The sequence below is a fragment of the Macaca nemestrina genome, chromosome 3, assembly GCF_043159975.1.
Source record: "Macaca nemestrina isolate mMacNem1 chromosome 3, mMacNem.hap1, whole genome shotgun sequence".
In the NCBI taxonomy this organism is placed as follows: Eukaryota; Metazoa; Chordata; class Mammalia; order Primates; family Cercopithecidae; genus Macaca; species Macaca nemestrina.
This window is the reverse complement of record NC_092127.1, coordinates 67235392-67259709: the sequence shown is the minus strand read 5'-3', so window position 1 is coordinate 67259709 and position 24318 is coordinate 67235392. Positions and strand designations below refer to the sequence as shown.

Genomic DNA, 24318 nt, shown 5'->3' with positions numbered 1-24318 from the left:
AGAAACAACTACATAATAAAGAAGTATGAGTTATTTACCTAATTGTGAAAACTAAATTAAGCTGATAAATGTTTGGAATGCAGAAAACCTTTTCTTTTTAATACATAAATTATTTAAATCTCAGTGGTGGTATTTGGGTTCATGAGCTTGCTAATACTGGTTTACACACTGGTAACTTAATGTTTACCCATGAAGAAATGTATGGTGACTGGGGGCAGTGGCTCATGTCTGTAATACCAGCACTTTGAGATGCCGAGGAGGATGGATTGCTTGAGCCCAGGGCTTTGAGACCAGCCTAGGCAACAAAGTGAGACCCCATTTCTACAAAAAACACAAAAATTAGCCAGGTGTGGTGGCATACACCTGTAGTCCCCAGCTACTTGGGAGGCTGTGAGGTGGGAGGACCAATTGATCCTGGGAGTTCAAGGCTACAGTGAGCTGTGAGCCATAATCGTACCACCACACTCCAGCCTGAGTGACAGAGTAAGATCCTGTCTCAAAAAAAAAAAAAGTATGGCAACCGTAATATATGGAATTAGCTAATATATTATAGTACTCTGTAACTGTTGAAAAGAATGAGGTAGTTTGAAATGTAATGATTTGGAATGCTTACAAAATATATAGTCATTTATTCATTCAATAAATATTTATTGCACCGTTATAAATATACAATGGTAAAATCACAGATGTGCTTCCTGATAAATAGCTTGGAATAAATGTAATTTGTTCAAGTCACACTATAATACTGTTTCATTTTCTTCATGAGGAAAAAATATAGAATTTGTCCTGAAGATATTTTAAAAATAAAAATTATCAAACGACCATGTTGAAAGAGTACAAAGGTAGCATAGCATACATTGAAATGCTGTTGTATTAATATTCAATTGAGATGTGCCCAAAATTCAGTGAGAGAGTAAAATCAATAATGATGGCTGGTAGAAATCCATATGACCTCAGTAGAAACTTCAAGTAAAATGACAGAAACTGTATAATAGGCAATCTTATATATAAGTAGATAAAATCTTCACATACAGCCCCAACAGATACCAGTCACTGGTAATCCTTTCGTTTTTGTGCCTTAATATTTAAACTTAATGTAGAAAAAAATAGATTCAAGATAAACCTGTGAAGTTCAGAATTATTTTCTAGTCTACCTATATTTGAAAACCTGACAAATTTGTTTCTCTTGGGTATGATGTGAAACATTTGTCATTTTATGAAATAGTGTGTTGATCTTGGTCTGCCACAAACGATGTGTATTTCTAAAAAACAACAAAAAGACTGTTTTAATATAAACTGTTATAAAACATTTCAATGGGAAAAGGGGGTGGATTTTACAATAACAAAATATATCTGTGAGGATTTCAATTATAAATAAAGTTATTACAAACAACAAGCAATTCGTTTTGGCCAAATACTCAAAACATACCTGAGAAAATTCTTAACAGCATGTCAGACTATACCAGAATCAACATATTTAGAGAACATCAAAATAAACTGCAGCACTGTAACCAGCACCAGTAATAAAGACCCAGCAACTGAGCAGGCCTCAACTGAACAGGGCATCTGTGTTCTTATGTAGTGGGTTACTACAGCTTCATTTTGAGGCTTATTCCCAATCAAGTTATAACCAGAGCTACATAACATGTATTACCTAATCAATCAATTATTTTACATCCAGTTTGTGTACTGAAACTAATGCCCTAAGAGGAAAGCTGTATTCATTAAATAAGATCATATGAAAGTATTAATGGCAAAAACTGCAATTACTTTTGCACCACTCTAATACCTATGTCTCAGATTCCACTTTATATTTAATTATTATAGCCAATTAAAAGACTTGTCTTAAGGTGAAAAGCTTGCTTACATAAAAACCTCTTTAGTACCACTGTTCAAATATATATACATCTAGCCATTAACATGCAAAAACCATTAATTACACAGCTTAAATTAATGCATGGTATGGTGTATGAATTCTATCTCAAAGCTGTTAAGAAAAAAAAAACAAAAAACAAAACTGCCTACAGCCATTCTTTAGGAAACCTGCAGCTATCAATTTCAGTGCCATAGGCTTGCTATCAAGCCAATGATCTCAGCATTTTTTATCATTAATGTTGACACTGTTTATCTCCAAGAAATATCAATAATCGGTACTTATGGCTTATTTTAAACTATTTTTTTTAAAGAAATGCAATTAAATGAGGCTTTGGCCAGGTCACAGATAAAATGAGAAATGAAACCAATTCTGATGTTCTAATTCCTATGGTGATTTAAGATAAATGTATAATACTAATCTAAATTTTCCTTATAGCCATCTTTCCACCTCGGATTTTATCTACTCGACCAGGACAGAAAAGTCCAATTATTATACATGATGACAATTCCTCTGATAAAGATAGAGAAGATAGCATCACTTACACTACTGTGGACTGGAGAGATTTTATGTGCAATACATGGCATCTAGAACCTACTCTTAGGTAAGTAATGAGTATATACATTTTACCCATATGCTAAGGGATTACTACGAGAAAAGTTATGAATAATGTAAGTTACATATGATTATCGAAAAATGTATTCAGAAGTTAGTCTCCTGTAATGTCTATAGCTTCTGTGTGCTGTCTTTGCTGCTGCTTTCTGCTTTTGTGTTTCTAGGTAAGGTGAATGAAGTACAAACGCTGAGAATAGCTCAGCACTGATGAGTTGTCCAGTGGGTGACATTCTGTCAGTCACTAAAATATGAGAATAATTATCCTTCCACTCTTGCCATTAGTTTTTCACCTTCTCACCAAGATGTTATTTTCAGGGTTTGAGGTAGCTACTGTAAACTGTTTTGTTACTTAGTACGACAAGATGCAGTAGAAGTCATATTTAATTGTTAAGGAACTATTTTAATTTCTCGCTGGATATATGTTATAACACTGTAATAAAACCTGTAGGGTCACAGTGCCCCTCTGTTTGCATACTAAGCATTATAAAACCATGCCTAAAATCTCAAATTTAACACTATCAGATTAAGGTTCCCTTATTGAGTCATGGTCACCTTCCTGTTTTTTTTTCCTTTCATCTCATCTGCTTTGCTGTAACTGTCTGAATCCTGAAATAACAGTATTAAAAAAAATCCATTACATCCCAGCACAACATTCCGCAAAATGATATAGATTTTATTTAGATAAGGTTTTTATTCAGACATATTTATGTCACAAAATAATTCCAAAATAAAATCTCCATTATGCAGTGAGGACTCTTGTATAGGCAGAAAGTAGTGACTTTGTGTGTTAATAAATAATTGGTATACAGTAAAATTGGTTGTAACTAAATAAGCAAAACACTTTGGTACTAATAGTGCATATACCCATGAGAAATATTAACTGTTAAAATACTGCAGAGGTCCTAATGCAGAAAACTGTTTGTAAAATCTGTTTTGTATTTGCAAATCTAAATAATAATATATTTAAATTGAATACAAAATGAATTGTTTCAAGTGAGCATAAAAATAGTTACTATATTCCTTTTTTTAGCAAACTATCAAGAGTAACTAGTTAAGTAATGTGGTGTAGTGGTAGCATGGTTTAAGAGCTCTGGCTGTAGTCCCAGCTCTTTTGCATAGTAGCTGACTGAGCTAGGCCAAAAGACCGGACCCCTCTGTTCTCTCTGCCTCAGTTGACTCACGAAAAATTGGGAAAATAATATTACCCACCTTGTAGGATCATTACACTGGTTAAATGAGTTAATTAACGCAAAATGCTTATAACTATTTGAGTTTGAGGAGATAAATGCCTGATCATCCCCAACCCCCACCCTGAGTTCAGAACCAGTTGAAATAGTGGGAGAGATTAATATGGATAAAGCTGATAACAAAAAATGTGGTTTAGATACATGGCAACAATAGCTTTCTACAAAGTTCGGGTTTGGTCCTACCTGCAGGGCATCAATGCAGAACTTCAGGGAAGGGCGGGATAGGGAGTTGCAGGAGTGGTACAATCAGCAGTTCCATGTATGTACTCAGCCACAGACAACACAGAATATACTCTAGGGCTAATCTGTTTAGCGGCTTGCTCCTGAAAAATCTGTGGCATGAAGGAACAGACTAAAATGAAGGGCTCCCAACAGGGAGGAGGGTACTGAACTGTTACTTCCTCTGTTAACTCTGCCTATTGGATAAATCATCCATACAGGGGCAGAAGGTGGCCAGGAGTGTTTCAGTAATAGCTGTTTCTCCACGTATAAGGAAATAGCAAGAATAGGGAAAAAATGGTTCTCCCTTCAAATATGTTTAGCACATAGCATTCAGTAAATTTTAGCCTTTTTTTCCCATTATGCCACATGCTTATGAAATCTACTAAAATTAACCAGATGTCTTTTTATATGTTTAAGATAACTGTATAACAGGCCTAAAGTAAATTATTCAGGATGAAATATAGTAAACACTACTGCTGTGTTTCGGTTGTCAAAGATAATCATAGATATATTATTTTTTGAATGCTATTATTATGGTGAATCCAGGAATTATGGGCTCAATTATACAAATGTACCTACTGAAAATATTTTGTCTTGAGTATATTACAGAGGCTTAGTGATGTTCTTTTCCTACCATTAGAACCGTGCTCTAGGGCATTATTATACTCCTTAATAATAACTGTAATTTTTATTTTAGGTTAATTTCTTGGACTGGAAGAAAGATTGATCCAGTAGGTGTTGATTATATTCTTCAAAAATTGGGCTTTCATCATGCTAGGACTACTATTCCTAAATGGCTTCAAAGAGGAGTCATGGATCCACTGGACAAGGTTCTGTCAGTTCTTATCAAAAAGCTCGGTACTGCACTACAGGATGAAAAGGAAAAGAAAGGCAAAGACAAAGAAGAACACTAAAAAGTAATTTGATCTTTGAACAAATTATGATTGTGTCTGTTAAGTTTTATTACACTGGAGTGTTTTTTTAGTATAATAATTTTAAATATAACTTTAAAAAATTCTAAATTTGTGGCTATTATAATTAAAAGTTTGTAAGTTAACCAGTTTATTCTAGTCTCATCATTCTGTGTACAGTAAAGTATTGCATGATAATGTAAATTTTGTGAAAAACTAGTATTAAAATATATAAATCTTGTTATGGTTTATAATTATATAATGTGCAATACAATTCCTGCATCTTTAAAATGTTTGCAGAATAACTGTGAATTTTTTTGTAACTGGCCATAACTTTTAGAAAAAAATCTTGTTGCTAATGTGATTTTGGGGAGGTCATTAATTGCTTTTTCTTTTTTTAATGTAGACTTGTATAAATACCTGTCTGTATATAGCTTGAGTAATTGTGATATGATTGTATACCACTAAAATATTGTTAACTATTGTAATAAAGTCACAATAATGGTTTAAGTCTGTAGTCGTTTTTGAATCTTTTTCTCCTTTTTATAATTAATAGATGCCCATCCTGTGTCACAGCTGATCAGATGCTTTCATAGAAGATAATTTATACCTATATTAGAATCGGGCCATAGGTTCTACCTCTGTGGATTCAATCAACTGTAGATCGAAAATATTCAGGAAAAAAAAAATTCCACCCAAATTCCAAAAAGCAAAACTTGTATTTACGAAGTACTACATTAAGTCCACATGAATGATGTGTAGGCATTGTATTAGGTATTGCAAATAATCTACAGATGATTTAAAGAGTATCCAGGAGAATGTACATAGGTTATATTCAAATACTACACAATTTTATATGAGGAACTTCAGCATCTACAGATGTTCTGGAACCAATCCCCCATGAACACGGAAAGATGACTATGTTTATAAAAAATCAGCTCAGGAAAGATGCAATTAGGGACAGGCACACAAGAGGTATATTAATAATACCTAAGAGAAATATTAGGTATTGTTCTTCCTTAAGCTAATGGTAAATTCACAGCAAGTAATTTTTGTTATACTATATTCCTTACATGTTTGTATTTTTTGTGTGTATGAAGTTATATATAATGTATGTTATATATTACATATATATGTATTATGTACACACGTTAAGTATAAAAAAATTAAAATAGCAATATCTAAAATAATATTCAAAGGTAGCTATAATTACCTCAGGCTCGAAATCTAGCGAAGTCAGTATGGCCAGTTTAAAGATTGGGTAAACAGTAGAATTGAAGAGCTAAAGTTACAAAACACCTAAAGCAAGAGCTTTCATTTAGGTAGGTAACACAGTTTTATCTCTAACAGATTAAACAACCAAAAGCTCCAGAAGAGCTGAGGTACTTAGCCAAGGGTACAGATCTAGTAAATGTTAGTAGGGGAATTAAGACTTGCTGTCTAATGTCACACAGCAACTTAGTCACACAACCAAAACCCTAGTGTTAACAGTCCTAATTTTGTATTCTTTCTGCTAGGCCATTGTAGCTGTCATCTGTCTGATCTCTGAATCCCACCCCCATATCTCTTAATTGGTGCCTATAAAATAACAAGTATAAACTTACCCTATTTCTGGCACTAACTGTGATAATGTTATAAAAAGCAAAAGGACAAATTAAATCTGTAACTACTTAAAATCTCTATGACTCTGTTGGACAAAGCTATGAGAAAACTAGCACATCTGTGCACTACTGATGAGAAACTAAATTGGTACAACTCCCATGAAGGACAATTAAGTAACAGCTATCAAAATAACAGGCATATAATTTTTACTGGACATACATACAGTACTTCTGTGTGTGAAATAATTATACAAGCATATATATTTGCAGTATTCTGCAATAGTGCAGTATTGTGGGAGTATGTTGCAGTAATGTTGCAGTATTCTTTGTAATAAATGGTTGGAAACAATTCAAATGTTCATCAGTGTAAGACAGGTTAATTAAAAGTGACATCCATTCAGTAGCATAGTATGCAACCATGAAAAAGGGAAAAAAGGATGATCTTTAAGATTTATTCCCATGATCTTTAAGATTTATTCCCAAATAAAAAAGCGTGGTCAGCCACTTAGATTACAATGTTTCCAAGTGATCTATTATACTTATTTGTTGAGTATCACGTACCTTGTTCTATTCCAGTACATCACATGGTGCATCCAGATAACTTGTAAAATTTCAATAACATGTAAAAAAAATGTATATAAAGGATTTTGCTTTCCTATCTGTAAACGTACTTTTAGGCTTACCAGAGATCTGTTATTGGCAAACTGTCTATAGTGAAGAACCCTTTTTTAAAAAAAGTTGAACATGATATAAATCAATCTTGTAAAATATAGTGACAATTATTCAAAATGAAAAAAATTAAAATACACAAAATAAAGCTCAAATTTTTAATTATTAGGTTTGATTTATTAGATTCAAATATTCCATCAATTGCTATAAGAATTTCTAGGGGATTTCTGGCAACGTGGCCCAATAGAAACAGCTCCAGTCTGTGGCTCCCAGCGAGACTGAGGCAGAAGAGGGTGATTTCTGCATTTCCAACTGAGGTACCTGGTTCATCTCATTGGGACTGGTTGGACAGTGGGTGCAGCCCACAGAGGGCGAGCTGAAGCAGGGCGGAGCGTTGCCTCATCCAGGAAGCACAAGGGGTGAGGGGATTTCCCATTCCTAGCCGAGGGAAGCCGTGAGTGACCATACTTGGAGGTAAGCTACACTCCTGCCCAAATACTGCACTTTGCCCACAGTCTTTGCAACTGGCAGACCAGGAAATTCCCTCTGGTGCCTGGCTCAGTGAGTCCCATGCCCACTGAGGCCAACAAGCTAAGATCCATTGGCTTGAAATTCTCACTGCTAGCATAGTAGTCTGAGATCGACCTGAGATGCTAGAGCTTGGTTGGGGGAGGGGCGTCCACTATTGCTGAGGCTTGAGTAGGCAGTTTTATGCTCACAGTGTAAACAAAGCCTCCAGGAAGTTTGAACTGGGTGGAGCTAACCACAGTTCAGCAAGGCCCACTGCCTCTCTAGATTCCACCTCTGTGGGCAGGGCATCTCTGAACAAAAGGCAGCAGCCCCAGTCAGGGACTTATAGATAAATCACCCATCTTCCTGGGACAGAGCACTCAAGGGAAGTGTACGTTATATTCAGTTGTGGGCACAGCTTCAACAGATTTAAACGACCCTGCCTGACAGCTCTGAAGAGAGTAGTGGTTCTCCCAGCACAATGTTTGAGCTCTGATAACGGACAGACTGCCTCCTCGAGTGGGTCCCTGACCCCCATGTAGCCTGACTGGGAGACACCTCTCAGTCGGGGCTGACAGACACCTCATACAGGAGAGTTCTGGCTGGCATCTGGCGAGTGCCCCTCTGGGACGAACGTTCCAGAGGAAGGAACAGGCAGCAATATTTGCTGTTCTGCAGCCTCTGCTGGTGATACACAAGCAAACAGGATCTGGGTGGACCTCCAACAGACCTGCAGCTGAGAGGCCTGTTAGAAGGAAAACAAACAAAAATGACATCCACACCAAAACCCCATCCACAGGTCAACAACATCAAAGACAAAAGGTAGATAAAATCACAAAGATGGGGAGAAACCAGCACAGAAAGGCTGAAAATTCCAAAAACCAGAATGCCTCTTCTCCTCCAAAGGATCACAACTCCTTGCCAGCAAGGGAACAAAACTGGAGAGGGAATGAATTTGACAAGTTGACAGAAGTAGGCTTCAGAAGGTGGGTTAATAACAAACTCCTCCGAGCTAAAGGAGTGTGTTCTAACCCAATGCAAGGAAGCTAAGAACCTTGAAAAAAGTTAGATGAATTGCTAACTAGAATAACCAGTGTAGAGAAAACATAAACAACCTGATGGAGCTGAAAAACACAGCATGAGAACTTCGTGAAGCACACAGACGCTTCAATAGCTGAATGGGTCAAGCGGAAGAAAGAGTATCAATGACTGAAGATCAAATTAATGAAATAAACGGAGAAGACAAGATTAGAGAAAAAAGAGTGAAAAGAAATGAACAAAGCCTGCAAGAAATATGGGACTATGTGAAAAGACCAAATCTACGTTTGATTGGTATACCTGAAAGTGATGGGGAGAATGGAACCAAGTTGGAAAACACTCTGCAGGATATTATCCAGGAGAACTTCCCTAACCTAACAGGGCAGGCCAACATTCAGTTTCAGGAAATACAGAGAACACCACAAAGATACTCCTCAAGAAGAGCAACCCCAAGACACATAATCATCAGATTCATCAAGGTTGAAATGAAGGAAAAAATGTTAAGGGCAGCCAGAGAGAAAGATCAGGTTACCCACAAAGGGAAGTCCATCAGACTAACAGTGGATTTCTCAGCAGAAACCCTACAAGCCAGAAGAGAGTGGGGGCCAATATTCAAGAAAGAAAAGAATTTACAACCCAGAATTTCATATCCAGCCAAACTAAGCTTTATAAGTGAGGGAGAAATAAAATCCTTTACAGACAAGCAAATGCTGAGAAATTTTGTCACCAACAGGCCTGCCTTACAAGTGTTCCTGAAGGAAGCACGAAACATGGAAAGGAACAACCAGTACCAGCCACTGCAAAAACATGCCAAATTATAAAGGCCATCAACACTATAAAGAAACTGCATCAACTAACGGGCAAACTAACCAGCTAGCATCATAATGACAGGATCAAATTCACACATAACAATATTAACTTTAAATGTAAATGGGCTAAAGGTACCAATTAAAAGACACAGACTGGCAAATTGGATAAAGAGTCAAGACCCACTGATGTGCTGTATTCAGGAGACCCATCTCATGTGCAAAGACACACATAGGCTCAAAATAAAGGGATGGAGAAACATCTACCAAGCAAATGGAAAACAAAAAAAAAAGCAGGGGTTGCAATCCTAGTCTCTGATAAAACAGACTTTAAACCAACAAAGATCAAAAAAGACAAAGAAAGGCACTACATAATGGTAAAGGGATCAATGCAACAAGAAGAGCTAACTATCCAAAATATATATGCACCCAATACAGGAGGAGCACCCAGATTCATAAAGCAAGTTCTTAGAGACCTCCAAAGAGACTTAGATTCCCACACAATAATGGTGGGAGACTTTAACACACCACTGTCAATATTAGACAGATCAATGAGACAGAAGATTAACAAGGATATCCAGAACTTGAATTCAGCTCTGGACCAAGCCGACCTAATAGACATCTATAGAACTCTCCACCCCAAATCAACAGAATATACATTCTTCTCAGCACCACATCATAATTATTCTAAAACTGACCACATAATTGGAAGTAAAACATTCCTCAGCAGATGTAAAAAAGCAGAAATCACAATAAACTGTCTCTCAGACCACAGTGCAATCAAATTAGAACTCAGGATTAAGAAGCCCACTCAGAGGGGGCAGAGCAAGATGGCCGAATAGGAACAGCTCCAGTCTCCAACTCCCAGCGCGAGCGACACAGAAGACCGGTGATTTCTGCATTTACAACTGAGGTACTGGGTTCATCTCACTAGGGAGTGCCGGACAATCGGTGCTGGTCAGCTGCTGCAGCCCGACCAGCGAGAGCTGAAGCAGGGCGAGGCATCGCCTCACCTGGGAAGCGCAAGGGGAAAGGGAATCCCTTTTCCTAGCCAGGGGAACTGAGACACACAACACCTGGAAAATTGGGTAACTCCCACCCCAATACTGCGCTTTAAGCAAACAGGCACACCAGGAGATTATATCCCACACCTGGCCGGGAGGGTCCCACGCCCACGAAGCCTCCCTCATTGCTAGCACAGCAGTCTGTGATCTACCGGCAAGGCAGCAGCGAGGCTGGGGGAGGGGCGCCCACCATTGCTGAGGCTTAAGTAGGTAAACAAGGCCGCTGGGAAGCTCGAACTGGGTGGAGCTCACAGCAGCTCAAGGAAACCTGCCTGTCTCTGTAGACTCCACCTCTGGGGACAGGGCACAGTAAACAACAAAAGCAGCAGAAACCTCTGCAGACGCAAACGACTCTGTCTGACAGCTTTGAAGAGTGCAGTGGATCTCCCAACACGGAGGTTGAGATCTGAGAAGGGACAGACTGCCTGCTCAAGTGGGTCCCTGACCCCTGAGTAGCCTAACTGGGAGACATCCCCCACTAGGGGCAGTCTAACACCCCACACCTCACAGGGTGGAGTACACCCCTGAGAGGAAGCCTCCAAAGCAAGAATCAGACAGGTACACTTGCTGTTCAGCAATATTCTATCTTCTGCAGCCTCTGCTGCTGACACCCAGGCAAACAGGGTCTGGAGTGGACCTCAAGCAATCTCCAACAGACCTACAGCTGAGGGTCCTGACTGTTAGAAGGAAAACTATCAAACAGGAAGGACACCTATACCAAAACCTCATCAGTACGTCACCATCATCATCAAAGACCAGCGGCAGATAAAACCACAAAGATGGGGAAAAAGCAGGGCAGAAAAGCTGGAAATTCAAAAAATAAGAGCACATCTCCCCCGGCAAAGGAGCGCAGCTCATTGCCAGCAACGGATCAAAGCTTGACGGAGAATGACTTTGACGAGATGAGAGAAGAAGGCTTCAGTCCATCAAATTTCTCAGAGCTAAAGGAGGAATTACGTACCCAGCGCAAAGAAACTAAAAATCTTGAAAAAAAAGTGGAAGAATTGATGGCTAGAGTAATTAATGCAGAGAAGGTCATAAACGAAATAAAAGAGATGAAAACCATGACACGAGAAATACGTGACAAATGCACAAGCTTCAGTAACCGACTCGATCAACTGGAAGAAAGAGTATCAGCGATTGAGGATCAAATGAACGAAATGAAGCAAGAAGAGAAACCAAAAGAAGAAAGAAGAAAAAGAAATGAACAAAGCCTGCAAGAAGTATGGGATTATGTAAAAAGACCAAATCTACGTCTGATTGGGGTGCCTGAAAGTGAGGGGGAAAATGGAGCCAAGTTGGAAAACACTCTTCAGGACACCATCCAGGAGAACTTCCCCAACCTAGTAGGGCAGGCCAACATTCAAATCCAGGAAAGACAGAGAACACCACAAAGATACTCCTTGAGAAGAGCAACTCCAAGACACATAATTGCCAGATTCACCAAAGTTGAAATGAAGGAAAAAACCTTAAGGGCAGCCAGAGAGAAAGGTCGGGTTACCCACAAAGGGAAGCCCATCAGACTAACAGCAGATCTCTCGGCAGAAACTCTCCAAGCCAGAAGAGAGTGGGGGCCAATATTCAACATTCTTAAAGAAAAGAATTTTAAACCCAGAATTTCATATCCAGCCAAACTAAGTTTCATAAGTGAAGGAGAAATAAAATCCTTTACAGATAAGCAAATGCTTAGAGATTTTGTCACCACTAGGCCTGCCTTACAAGAGACCCTGAAGGAAGCACTAAACATGGAAAGGAACAACCGGTACCAGCCATTGCAAAAACATGCCAAAATGTAAAGACCATTTAGGCTAGGAAGAAACTGCATCAACTAACGAGCAAAATAACCAGTTAATATCATAATGGCAGGATCAAGTTCACACATAACAATATTAACCTTAAATGTAAATGGACTAAATACTCCAATTAAAAGACACAGATTGGCAAACTGGATAAAGAGTCCAGACCCATCAGTCTGCTGTATTCAGGAGACCCATCTCACACGCAGAGACATACATAGGCTCAACATAAAGGGATGGAGGAAGATTTACCAAGCAAATGGAGAACAAAAAAAAGCAGGGGTTGCAATACTAGTCTCTGATAAAAGACTTTAAACCATCAAAGATCAAAAGAGACAAAGAAGACCATTACATAATGGTAAAAGGATCAATTCAACAGGAAGAGCTAACTATCCTAAATATATATGCACCCAATACAGGAGCACCCAGATTCATAAAGCAAGTCCTTAGAGACTTACAAAGAGACTTAGACTCCCATACAATAATAATGGGAGACTTCAACATTCCACTGTCAACATTAGACAGATCAACAAGACAGAAAGTTAACAAGGATATCCAGGAATTGAACTCATCTCCGCAGCAAGCAGACCTAATAGACATCTATAGAACTCTCCACCCCAAATCAACAGAATATACATTCTTCTCAGCACCACATCACACTTATTCCAAAATTGACCACATAATTGGAAGTAAAGCACTCCTCAGCAAATGTACAAGAACAGAAATTATAACAAACTGTCTCTCAGACCACAGTGCAATCAAACTAGAACTCGGGACTAAGAAACTCAATCAAAACCACTCAACTACATGGAAACTGAACAACCTGCTCCTGAATGACTACTGGGTACATAACGAAATGAAGGCAGAAATAAAGATGTTCTTTGAAACCAATAAGAACAAAGATACAACATACCAGAATCTCTGGGACACATTTAAAGCAGTGTGTAGAGGGAAATTTATAGCACTAAATGCCCACAAGAGAAAGCAGGAAAGATCTAAAATTGACACTCTAACATCACAATTAAAAGAACTAGAGAAGCAAGAGCAAACAAATTCAAAAGCTAGCAGAAGACAAGAAATAACTAAGATCAGAGCAGAACTGAAGGAGATAGAGACATAAAAAGCCCTTCAAAAAATCATTGAATCCAGGAGCTGGTTTTTTGAAAAGATCAACAAAATAGATAGATCACTAGCCAGACTAATAAAGAAGAAAAGAGAGAAGAATCAAATAGATGCAATAAAAAAAAAATGATAAAGGGGATATCACCACTGATCCCACAGAAATACAAACTACCATTAGAAAATACTATAAACACCTCTATGCAAATAAACTAGAAAATCTAGAAGAAACGGATAAATTCCTGGACACATACACCCTCCCAAGATTAAACCAGGAAGAATTTGAATCTCTGAATAGACCAATAACAGGTTCTGAAATTGAGGCAATAATTAATAGCCTATCAACAAGTCCAGGACCAGAAGGATTCACAGCCAACTTCTACCAGAAGTAAAAACAGGAGTTGGTACCATTCTTTCTGAAACTATTCCAATGAATAGAAAAAAGAAGGAATCCTCCCTAACTCATTTTTTGAGGCCAGCATCATCCTGATAGCAAAACCAGGAAGAGACAAAACAAAAAAGGAAAATTTTAGGCCAATATCCCTGATGAACATCGCTGTGAAAATACTCAATAAAATACTGGCAAACCAAATACAGCAGCACATCAAAAAGCTTATGCACCATGATCAAGTCAACTTCATCCTGGGATGCAACGCTGGTTCAACATATGCAAATCAATAAATGTAATCCATCGCATACACAGAACCAATGACAAAAATCACATGATTATCTCAATATATGCAGAAAAAGTCTTTGACAAAATTCAACAGCTCTTCATGCTAAAAAAAAAAAACCTCTCAATAAACTAGGTATTGATGGAACATATCTCAAAATAATAAGAGCTATTTATGACAAACCCACAGTCAATATCATACTGAATGGGCAAAAACTGGAAGCATTCCCTTTAAAAACTGGCACAAGACAAGATGCCCTCTCTCACCACTCCTGTTCAACACAGTATTGGAAGTTCTGGCCAGGGAAATCAGGCAAGTGAAATAAATATTAGGAAAAAAGGAAGTCAAATTGTCTCTATTTGCAGATGACATGATTGTATATTTAGAAAACCCCATCGTCTCAGCCCAAAATCTCCTTAAGCTGATAAGCAACTTCAGCAAAGTCTCAGGATACAAAATCAATGTGCAAATATCACAAGCATTCGTATACACCAATAACAGACAAGCAGAGAGCCAAATCATAAGTGAACTCCCATTCACAATTGCTACAAAGTAAACAAAATACCTAGGAATCCAACTTATAAAGGATGTGAAGGACATCTTCAAGCAGAACCACAAACCACTGCTCAAGGAAATAAAATGAGGACACAAACAAATGGAAGAACATTCCATACTCTTGGATAGGAAGAATCAATACTGTGAAAATGGCCATACCGCCCAAAGTAATTTAGAGGTTCAATGTTATCCCCACCAAGCTACCACTGACTTTCTTCACAGAATTGGAAAATACTACTTCAAATTTCATACAGAACCAAAAAAGAGCCCGCATAGCCAAGACAATCCTAAGCAAAAGGAACAAAGCTGTAGGCATCACGTTACCTGACTTCAAACTATACTACAAGGTTACAGTAACCAAAACAGCATGGTACTGGTACCAAAACTGATATATAGAACAAAGGAACAGAACAGAGGCCTCAGAAATAACACCATACATCTACAGCCATCTGATCTTTGACAAACCTGACAAAAACAAGAAATGGGGAAAGGATTCCCTACTTAAAAAATGGTGCTGGGAAAACTGGCTAGCCATATGCAGACAGCTGAAGCTGGACCCCTTCCTTACACCTTATACAAAATTAACTCAAGATGGATTAAAGACTTAAATGTAAAACCCAAAACCATAAAAACCCTAGATGAAAACCTAGGCAATACCATTCAGGACATAAGCATGAACAAAGACTTCATGACTAAAACACCAAAAGCAGTGGCAACAAAAGCCAAAATGGACAAATTGGATCTAATTAAACTAAAGAGCTTCTGTACAGCAAAAGAAACTATCAGCAGAGTGAACAGGCAACATACAGAATGGGAGAAAATTCTTGCAATCTATCCATCTGACAAAGGGCTAACATCCAGAATCTAAAAATAACTTAAACAAATTTACAAGAAAAAAACCCCATCAAAAAGTGGGCAAAGGATATGAATAGGCACTTCTCAAAAGAAGACATTTATGCCGCCAACAAACTTATGAAAAAATGCTCAACCTCACTGGTCATTAGAGAAATGTAAATCAAAACCACAATGAGATACCATCTTATGCCAGTTAGAATGGTGATAATTAAAAAGACAGGAAACAACAGATGCTGGAAAGCATGTGGAGAAATAGGACTGTTTTTACACTGTCGGTGGGAGTGAAATTAGTTCAACCATTGTGGAAGACAGTGTGGTGACTCCTCAAAGAACTAGAACTAGAAATACCATTTGACCCAGCAATCCCATTACTGGGTATATACCCAAAGGATTATAAATCATTCTACTATAAAGATACATGCACACGTATATTTACTGTGGCACTGTTCACAATAGCAAAGTCTTGGAACCAACCTAAATGCCCATCAATGACAGACTGGATAAAGAAAATGTGGCACATATACACCATGGAATACTATGCAGCCATAAAAAAGGATGAGTTCATGTCCTTTGCAGGGATATGGATGAAACTGGAAACCACAATTTTCAGCAAAGTAACACAAGAAGAGACAACCAAACACTAAGTGTTCTAACTCATAAGTAGGAGTTGAAGAATGAGAACACATGGACATGGGGAGGGGAACATCACACAACGGGGCCTGTCGGGAGTGGGGGTGTTGGGGGAGGGACAGCATTAGGAGAAATACCTAAAGTAAAATAAAAATAAAGAATTTCTAAACACGTACTCTCAATTTCTGTAGTTGTCACAGAACAGTAACAATTTATGGGGTATCCTCAGTCCATGCACTATACTTTAAGTAGAATTGCTTTGGCATGTTCTCCATTTTCACTACAGAGTGATATCTTTTAAATTTTAATAGGAAACCTGATTATCTGTGTAGACTGGCAAATTTCTATGCCAATTAATAGTGCCATACACAAAATGCTTGTGTATTCTGCACACAGAGCTAGATACCCACACACCTTTCTGTGTCACTAGCACATATTCTAAAATCAGTCAAGGCAGACCTCTATTTTTTTCTCATTTGGGACCTCAGGCATAGAGTATATTTAGCCAAAATTGTCTGATAGATGGCTACATGAGCACTAAGCTGATACTCAGTACGTTCTGGTTTTGTGAGTTCTGTCTGCTTCACATGTTTAGGTCAAAGAGTCATGCAACTCAAAGTCAGAAAAGGTTTGCACTCAAATTCAAACAACTTGTTCAGTCAATGATACATAATAAACCCTTAGGAAAACGCTCATAGAACTATCAGATGTTGGGAAGCATTTCTGGAGTAAAGTACTGTTAAAGAACCTAAAAGAGAAAATGCTTCCAGTTGTAACAGCAAATAGACCTGCGTTGTTAGGTGTATACCTAGTGGTCTACATGAGGAGAGTGGTGTTAAGTGGTAATAACAACAAAGTTGGGCTCTCAGAATGAATACAGCTTGACTGGTCAGATTACCAAGTCATGCACCAAGTGAAACGGTACAGGATAGACAAAAGTTGCTAAATCAATCCTCCCTGATAAGCACCTTCACCCCCCTTCCCCCGCACCCCCCCCCCACCACCCATCTCATGTTTCCATTTAGAGGGATTTCCACCAAAATAACATTGTAATTTTTCTCCTAATCCCTTACTCACTTTCCCCAAAAGTGACTTAATCTAGTTATCTGGGACAAGAAAATGAGCTCCGCCTCTTCCACTTCTTACCTTTTGAAACAAGCCTCCTTAAGAGGAGGATGCCTGCAAGGAGGATACAACTCTGATTTCCTTTCTTGTAATGGTGTAAGGAGCAACAGGATTTCTCTAGCTTGCAATGAAAATTATCTATTTAGAAAGCATCAGCAATCCCATTTGGCTACACATCTGAGCCATATCTTCCAATTTAGAATCTTTAAGCAATAAAGCTGTTTTTGTTTGTTTGTTTGTTTGTTTTGCATCCATTATCTCTGATAACCTTAGTCTCTCAGTTAGTTTCAACCTATGGAGAAGAAGCAGGTGCTATTTATTGACCCCTTAAGCATCAAATATGACTCTTTACTAATACTGGTTCCTGTTAATAGTTTTATTCTTTGTTTAACAGAATGAAAACTTACCTACCTTACAGTGAAAGAAAGCTGATGCCCATGGGTTTTACTAGTTTTATCATTATCCAGATGCAGCTGGACTTACAGAATGAGTAATAGCCTACTGAAGATTCAGCAGTTCCACAAACTGGGAAACATATAGCTCAGATCTTGCTCTATAGGATGTAGATGTTCTAAACTAGTGATCAATATCTCATATCATTTTCCCCATAAACAGAAAAGATGGGTCCAGTAACTGTGGGTCGAAAAAAAATAATACCTCTCACTATTATACCTAATTAACTCCTTCAAAATGTATGCTTTCTGTCCAATTATGGAACACAACAAACATTACATTAAATCAGAATCCAAGGTTGCCACCTAGTAATTCGAGTTTACAGGTGTCAACTAATTAAACTGTTAAAAAGGTGGCTACAGTGACAGGTTTAATCATCGGAGGAGATGATTTAATCATCGGAGGAGGGTTAGTGCTGTAAGACATAGGCATGCAGGTCTGTGGATGCCTCAAAGGTGATCCCTGAAGAAATCTCTTTGTGTTCCTAAATTAGTGGCTGAGTATGTATGGCAATCATATGCATGTCCAGTAATGTTCAGAGCTCTCAAAAACAAAGAGAGTATGCTGGAAGATAATCTCCACGGGTTCATCACATTTCTGTCTTGCAAGTGACACACCATCTGCTCTTTGTTCAGAAATTTTTTTGAGGCTATTTGCATAGTGAACAATCTTAGAAAACAGAGATAGTATCTCCTCCCAGAGCAAAGGAAGATTTCCCTACATCCTTGGAAGATACAGTGTCTCTCTCTGTATTGTAAAAGATTAGGGTTCCCTAAGTACACAGTTCTCCTGTAATGCAATCCACTGTGTGTGTGGCATTCATCTGGAATCACACGTTTTCTCCACGTAATTTGGTAACAATGGGAACCATACAAACATGTGGATGGGTTTCACTAGTTGTATCATTACCCAGATACAGCTGGACTTACAGAAAGGTGTAATAGCCTACTGAAGATTCAGTGGTTCCCCAAACTGGGAAATATATAGCTCAGATATATGCCCTACTACATCCTGTATATAGCTCAGATCCTGTAGTAGGATGTAGTAGGGCAGGATCTGAGCTATATCTTGGACTATAGATTCTTTGTCTCTGACACAGGAGTCTCATGTCTTCTGCCAGCAATCATGAAACTAAGGCAAACTTTAAAGCTTTTAAATAGAGTAAAATCTCAAACCTTCACAATTATTGATAGATTATTTCACTAGATAAGATGCTTTAATCATCTGAGACACTGAGGGCAAACTAGTATGAAACGGGTAATGCAGGAAGTAAATCATAAATTCTAACCTCAGAAATGAGTGTTCTACCATCTATTCAAATTTTCTTCAACTTCAGTCATAAAAGTTTTATTTGTTAAATTCTGTGACAAACATTTAGCAATTACCTTTAAAAGTTAAGCAGTACTTATTCATATGTGCAATAAAATACTAAGCATTTACTGAGTAACAGGTACTGCTACACTGTTTATAACTATCAGTATATTCCTCCCAGTGATGTTCTGAAGCGGATAATATTGTGCTCATTCTGCAGATGAAGAAATTGAGGCTAAGAGAGCCAGGCAATTTGAGCAACTTTAATTTTTTTCAATCCTTTGGCAGTAGCCTTCTCAGTCAGGCATTCCTTAAGTATCCTATCTAAAATGTAAGCCCTCTTCCCTAAATATTATATATACCCCTGCTCTGCTTTATCATTTCTTTTTTAGCGCTTTTCACTAACATACTACATAATTTTACTTATGTTTTGCATTGTCTGTATCTCACTAGGTTGTAAGTTCCATGAAGGAAAGGATTTTTTTTCCATTTTGTTCACTGTTGTATCCCTAGTGTCTAGAACATTGGCACATGGTAGATAATGCATTTGTGGATAAATTAGTGAATGAATAAATGAATAAATAGCTAAGCCTGAATTAAAACACTACACTAATTCTAAAAATCCAATTACTTAACTACTATCTAACATTGCCTCTCAAATATATTTCTATCTGTGCCCACTTCTTTCTCAGATATAATTATTTTTAATAAATGTGATATAGCATATAAACAGAATTAAGGACAAAAAACATATGGTCATCTCAATGATGCAGAAAAAGCATTTGATAAAATTCAGCATCCTTCATGCTAAACAAACTAGGCACTGAAGGAAAATACCTTGAAATAATACAGGATATAATATGAAAAATCCATAGTCAACATCATGCTGAATGGAGAAAAGTTGAAAGCATTCCCCCTAAGAACTGGAGTAAGATAAAGACGCCCATTCTCCCCACTCCTATTTAACATAGTACTTGAAGTCCTAGCCAGAGTAATCAGGCAAGAGAAAGAAAGAAAGGGCATCCATACTGGAAAACTGGAAGTCAAATAATCCCTGTTCACTGATGATACGATTTTATATCTAGAAAATACTAAAGATTCCACCAAAAATTCTCTTAGATTTGATGAATTAATTCAGTAAAGATCCAGGATACAAAACCAATGTACAAATATCAGTAGCATTTTTATACACCAATAATTATCACATTATACCAATAATTATCAGGGACCAAATCAAGAAAGCATTCCTATTTACAATAGCTAAGAAAACAATAAAATGCTCAAGAATATATTTAACCAAGGAGGTGAAAGGCCTCTACAAGGAAAACCACAAAACACTGTTGAAAGAAATTGTAGACGACCCAAACAAATGGAAAAACATCTCATGCTCACGGATCGGAAGTATTAATATCACAATGACCAATTGCCCAAAGCAATCTACAGATTCAACACAATCCCTAACAAAATACCAAAGTCATTCTTAACAGAATCAGAAAAAAACAAAAATCCTAAATTCATACGGAACCAAAAAGGCCCAAAGAGCCAAAACAATCTTAAGCAAAAAGAACAAAGTTGGAGATATAGCATTGCCTGACTTCAAATTATACTACAAGGCTATAGTAACCAAAACAGCATGATGCTGGCATAAAAACATATACACAGATCAATGGAACAGAATACAGAACCTAGAAATAAAGCCACGTATATATGAACAACTGATCTCTGACAAAGTTGAAAAGAATATATACTGTGAAAAGATATACTGTTTTCAGTAAATGGTTCTGGGAAAACTGGATTGTCATATGCATAGGAATGAAGTTGGAGCCCTATCTCTCACCATACACAAACTCATAAAGACTTAAAATGTAAGACCTCAAACTATAAAAATAATGCTAGAAGAAAAGCTAGGGGAAACTCTTCAGAACATTGGTCTAGGTGAAGAATTCATAACTAAGACCACAAAAGCCAAGACAATAAGAATAAAAATGGGACATAACTAGGCTGAGCATGGTGGCTCATGCCCGTAATTCCAATACTTTGGGAGGCCAAAGTGGAAGGATCGCTTGAGCTCAGGAGTTTGAGACCAGCCTGGGCAACGTGGTGAAACCCCATCTCTACAAAAACATACAAAAATTAGCCAGGTATGATTGTGTGTGCCTATCGGCCCAGCTACTCAAGAGGCTGAGGTGGGAGGATTGCTTAAACCCAGGAGGTAGAGGTTGCAGTGAGCCAAGATTGCATCACTGTACTCCAGCCTGGGTGACAGAGTGAGACCCTGTCTCAAAAAAAAAAAAAAAAAAAAGACGTAAAAAATCTTCTGTACAGCCAAAAGAAATAACCAACAGAGTGAACAACCTGCAGAACGGAAGAAAATATCTGCAAACTATCCATCTGACAGGAGACTAATAGCCATAATTTACAAGGAACTCAATTCAACAACAACAAAAAGCCTACAAATAACCCCGTTAAAAAAACAGGCAAAAGACATGAATAGACATTAAAAAAAAAAAAAAAACAAACTATAAAATGGCCAATGAGCATATGAAAAAAATGCTCAATATCACTAATCATCAGAGAAATGCAAATTAAAACCACAATGAGGCTGGGTACCGTGGCTCATCCAGCCGAGGAGGGCGGATTACCTGAGGTCAGGAGTCCGAGACCATCCTTGCCAACACGGTGAAACCTCATCTCTACTAAGAATACAAAAAATTAGCTGGGTGTGATGGCACACACCTATAATCCCAGCTACTCAGGAAGCTGAGGCACAAGAATCACTTGAACTGGGAGGTGGATGTTGTGGTGAGCCAAGATCATGCCACTGGACTCCAGAGTAAGACTCTGTCTCAAAAACAAACAAACAAACAAACAACAACAACAAAAACACCACACAGTGAGATACCATCTTTACACCAGTTACAATGGCTCTTTATTAAAAAGACAGTAACAAATGTTGGCAAGGATTCAGAGAAGAGAACACCGTTTCACTGCTAGTGGGAATGTAAATTAGTACAAGCTCTATGGAAAACAGTGTGGAAATTTCTCAAAGAACTAAAAATAGAACTATCATTCGATCCAGGAATCCTACTACTGGGTAGTAGAGGATTTCTTTTCTTCTTTCCAAAGGAAAAGAAATTATTATGCCAAAAAGGTATCACATCACTATTCACATTAGCAAAGATATGGAATCAACCTAAGCACCCAACAATGGATGATTGGATAAAGAAAATGTGGTATATATACACAATGGAACACTACTCAGCCATAAAAATGAATGGAATTCTATTCTGCAGCAATATGGATGGAATTGGAGGCCATTATTTTAAGTGAAACAACTCAGAAACACGAAGACAAATACTGCATCTTCTCACTTATAAGCAGGAGCTAAATAATGTATACACATGGACATAGAGTGTGGAATGGATAGACAATGGAGACTCGAGGGTAGGGGACTGGGGAGAATGATATTTCCCAATTGCTTAAAGGATACAATGTACGTTATTTGGGTGATGGATACACTGAAAGCCCTAACTACATCACTGTGCAATATATCCATGTAACAATATTACACTTGTCTTCTAAGAGTAAAATGGGGAACATTTACTGGATGGTTAAGAGGGGCAAGAGTGGGAAGCAGGAAGACCTGTTTGTAAGCTATCACAGAAATCCCAGGAAAAGGTAACAGCTGTTTCGACTAGGATGGCAGCAGTGGAAGTAGTAAGAAGTGTTTTCATTCCGGCAATGTTGTGGAGACAGCCAACAGAACTAACATATAACGGGAGTTGGGGGAAAGAAAAGAGTCAAGGATAATTCTTGGGCATGGTCAGATAACTTATATTAATTAGATTAGAAATTAGGAAGCCCATCCATTCCTCAAGCCAAAGCAGCCCCAAACCGAGGTGTATGTATTGCTTAGCAGAGTAAAGCTGCACTTCATCCCCACTCACTCCCTTGGCTTGGTGTTCTTGTTCACAACCTTATACTTTGGCCTTGCTTCTGAGGTTCTAGCTTTAGCAACTGAGTTAATGAGCAACTGAGTATCATGTACTGAGATGAACAATTCACTATTATGCCCAATTGCGCACTTCCTTGCCAAATCTTAAGAGTCACATCATATAAAGATGAGAGTAATATAGTTCAGCAGTTGCCAAAACATCCTGCAACTCATTGGACCATTTGATGCCAAGTTAAATTTATAACAATATTCAGAAATATGTGAAAGGAAGTATCTAAAATCTGGTATGTTTTCATGTATCCAACAGACAATCAATCATTTGTTAATAGATAATATATGGTATCAAATCTGAGACAGTTTACTAAAACCAATGCAGAAACAACATTCAGTGTGGTCTTGAAATATGAAACATATTTAAATTACACTGAAACATCTTAAACACTAAACTACTAAACATGTCATTTTACAACATAACTCATTAGGAATTGTTATGCAAATTATGTGGATTATCTGCCCCATAGCCTAAATTGGGTAAACCTCAACCAAAATTATCAGGCTATGACTGTATGAAAATTTTAATATTTTAAAAATAAGAACCAAAACATCATACATATCTCTCCAGTCTTCACATGCTAAACTTAACACGTTGTGGCTGAAACAAAATGGAATAGGCCAATACGTATTTAATAAACCTGACAGGGCTCAGCCAGAATGTATGAGGTGATAAACATTTTGGCCCAATCAAAGGGCTGGCCATTTTCTAAGCATGTTATTTATTCTTTATTTTACTGTAAGCTCCAAGATCAGGGCTGTGTTTTAACCTGCCTTGTGATATGGTTTGACTCTGTGTCCCCACCCAAATCTCATATTGAATTATAATCCCCAATGTCAGGGGAGAGTCCTGGTGGAAGGTCACTGGATCATGGGGGCAGATTTCTCCCTTGCTGTTCTTGTAATAATGAGTGAGTTTTCACGAGATGTGGGTTTTTTTTCAAGTGTGTAGCACTTCCCCCTTCTCTGTCTCTCCTGACACCACGTAAAGACAGACGTGCTTGCTTCCCCTTCAACATTACCCCATGAGTGTAAGTTGCTTTGGCTAGAGTAAGGAAAAGAGAGTTTAGAGGAGAGAGCAGAGGGATGGGAGCAAATAGTGAAACAGGAAACCAGTTAGGAGGCTCCTGAGTAATAAACTCAAGAGAAGATAGTTGTTTACATTAGAGTTGTAACACTTAGGGTAGTAAGGTCAGATTTTAATATTATAAAGTATAATATCAAAGATTATGAAAGAT

General features: G+C 37.8%; 1 protein-coding gene and 1 long non-coding RNA gene across 10 annotated transcripts in view; one reads left to right on the top strand and one right to left on the bottom strand.

Annotated features, from left to right (window-relative positions):
- Positions 1 to 5378, top strand: part of BLTP1 (bridge-like lipid transfer protein family member 1) — a 211758-nt gene extending 206380 nt beyond the window's left edge. For all 9 annotated transcript variants that reach the window (XM_011748835.3, XM_011748834.3, XM_011748836.3 and 6 more), the window contains 2 exons: positions 2312 to 2477; positions 4655 to 5378. In XM_011748835.3, the coding sequence (XP_011747137.2) occupies positions 2312 to 2477; positions 4655 to 4871 (383 nt within the window). In that variant the 3' untranslated portion in view covers positions 4872 to 5378. The remainder of the gene's footprint in view (positions 1 to 2311; positions 2478 to 4654) is intronic.
- LOC105486141 (uncharacterized) overlaps positions 1 to 24318 on the bottom strand; it is a 37345-nt gene that overhangs the window by 6635 nt on the left and 6392 nt on the right. The window lies entirely within an intron of this gene.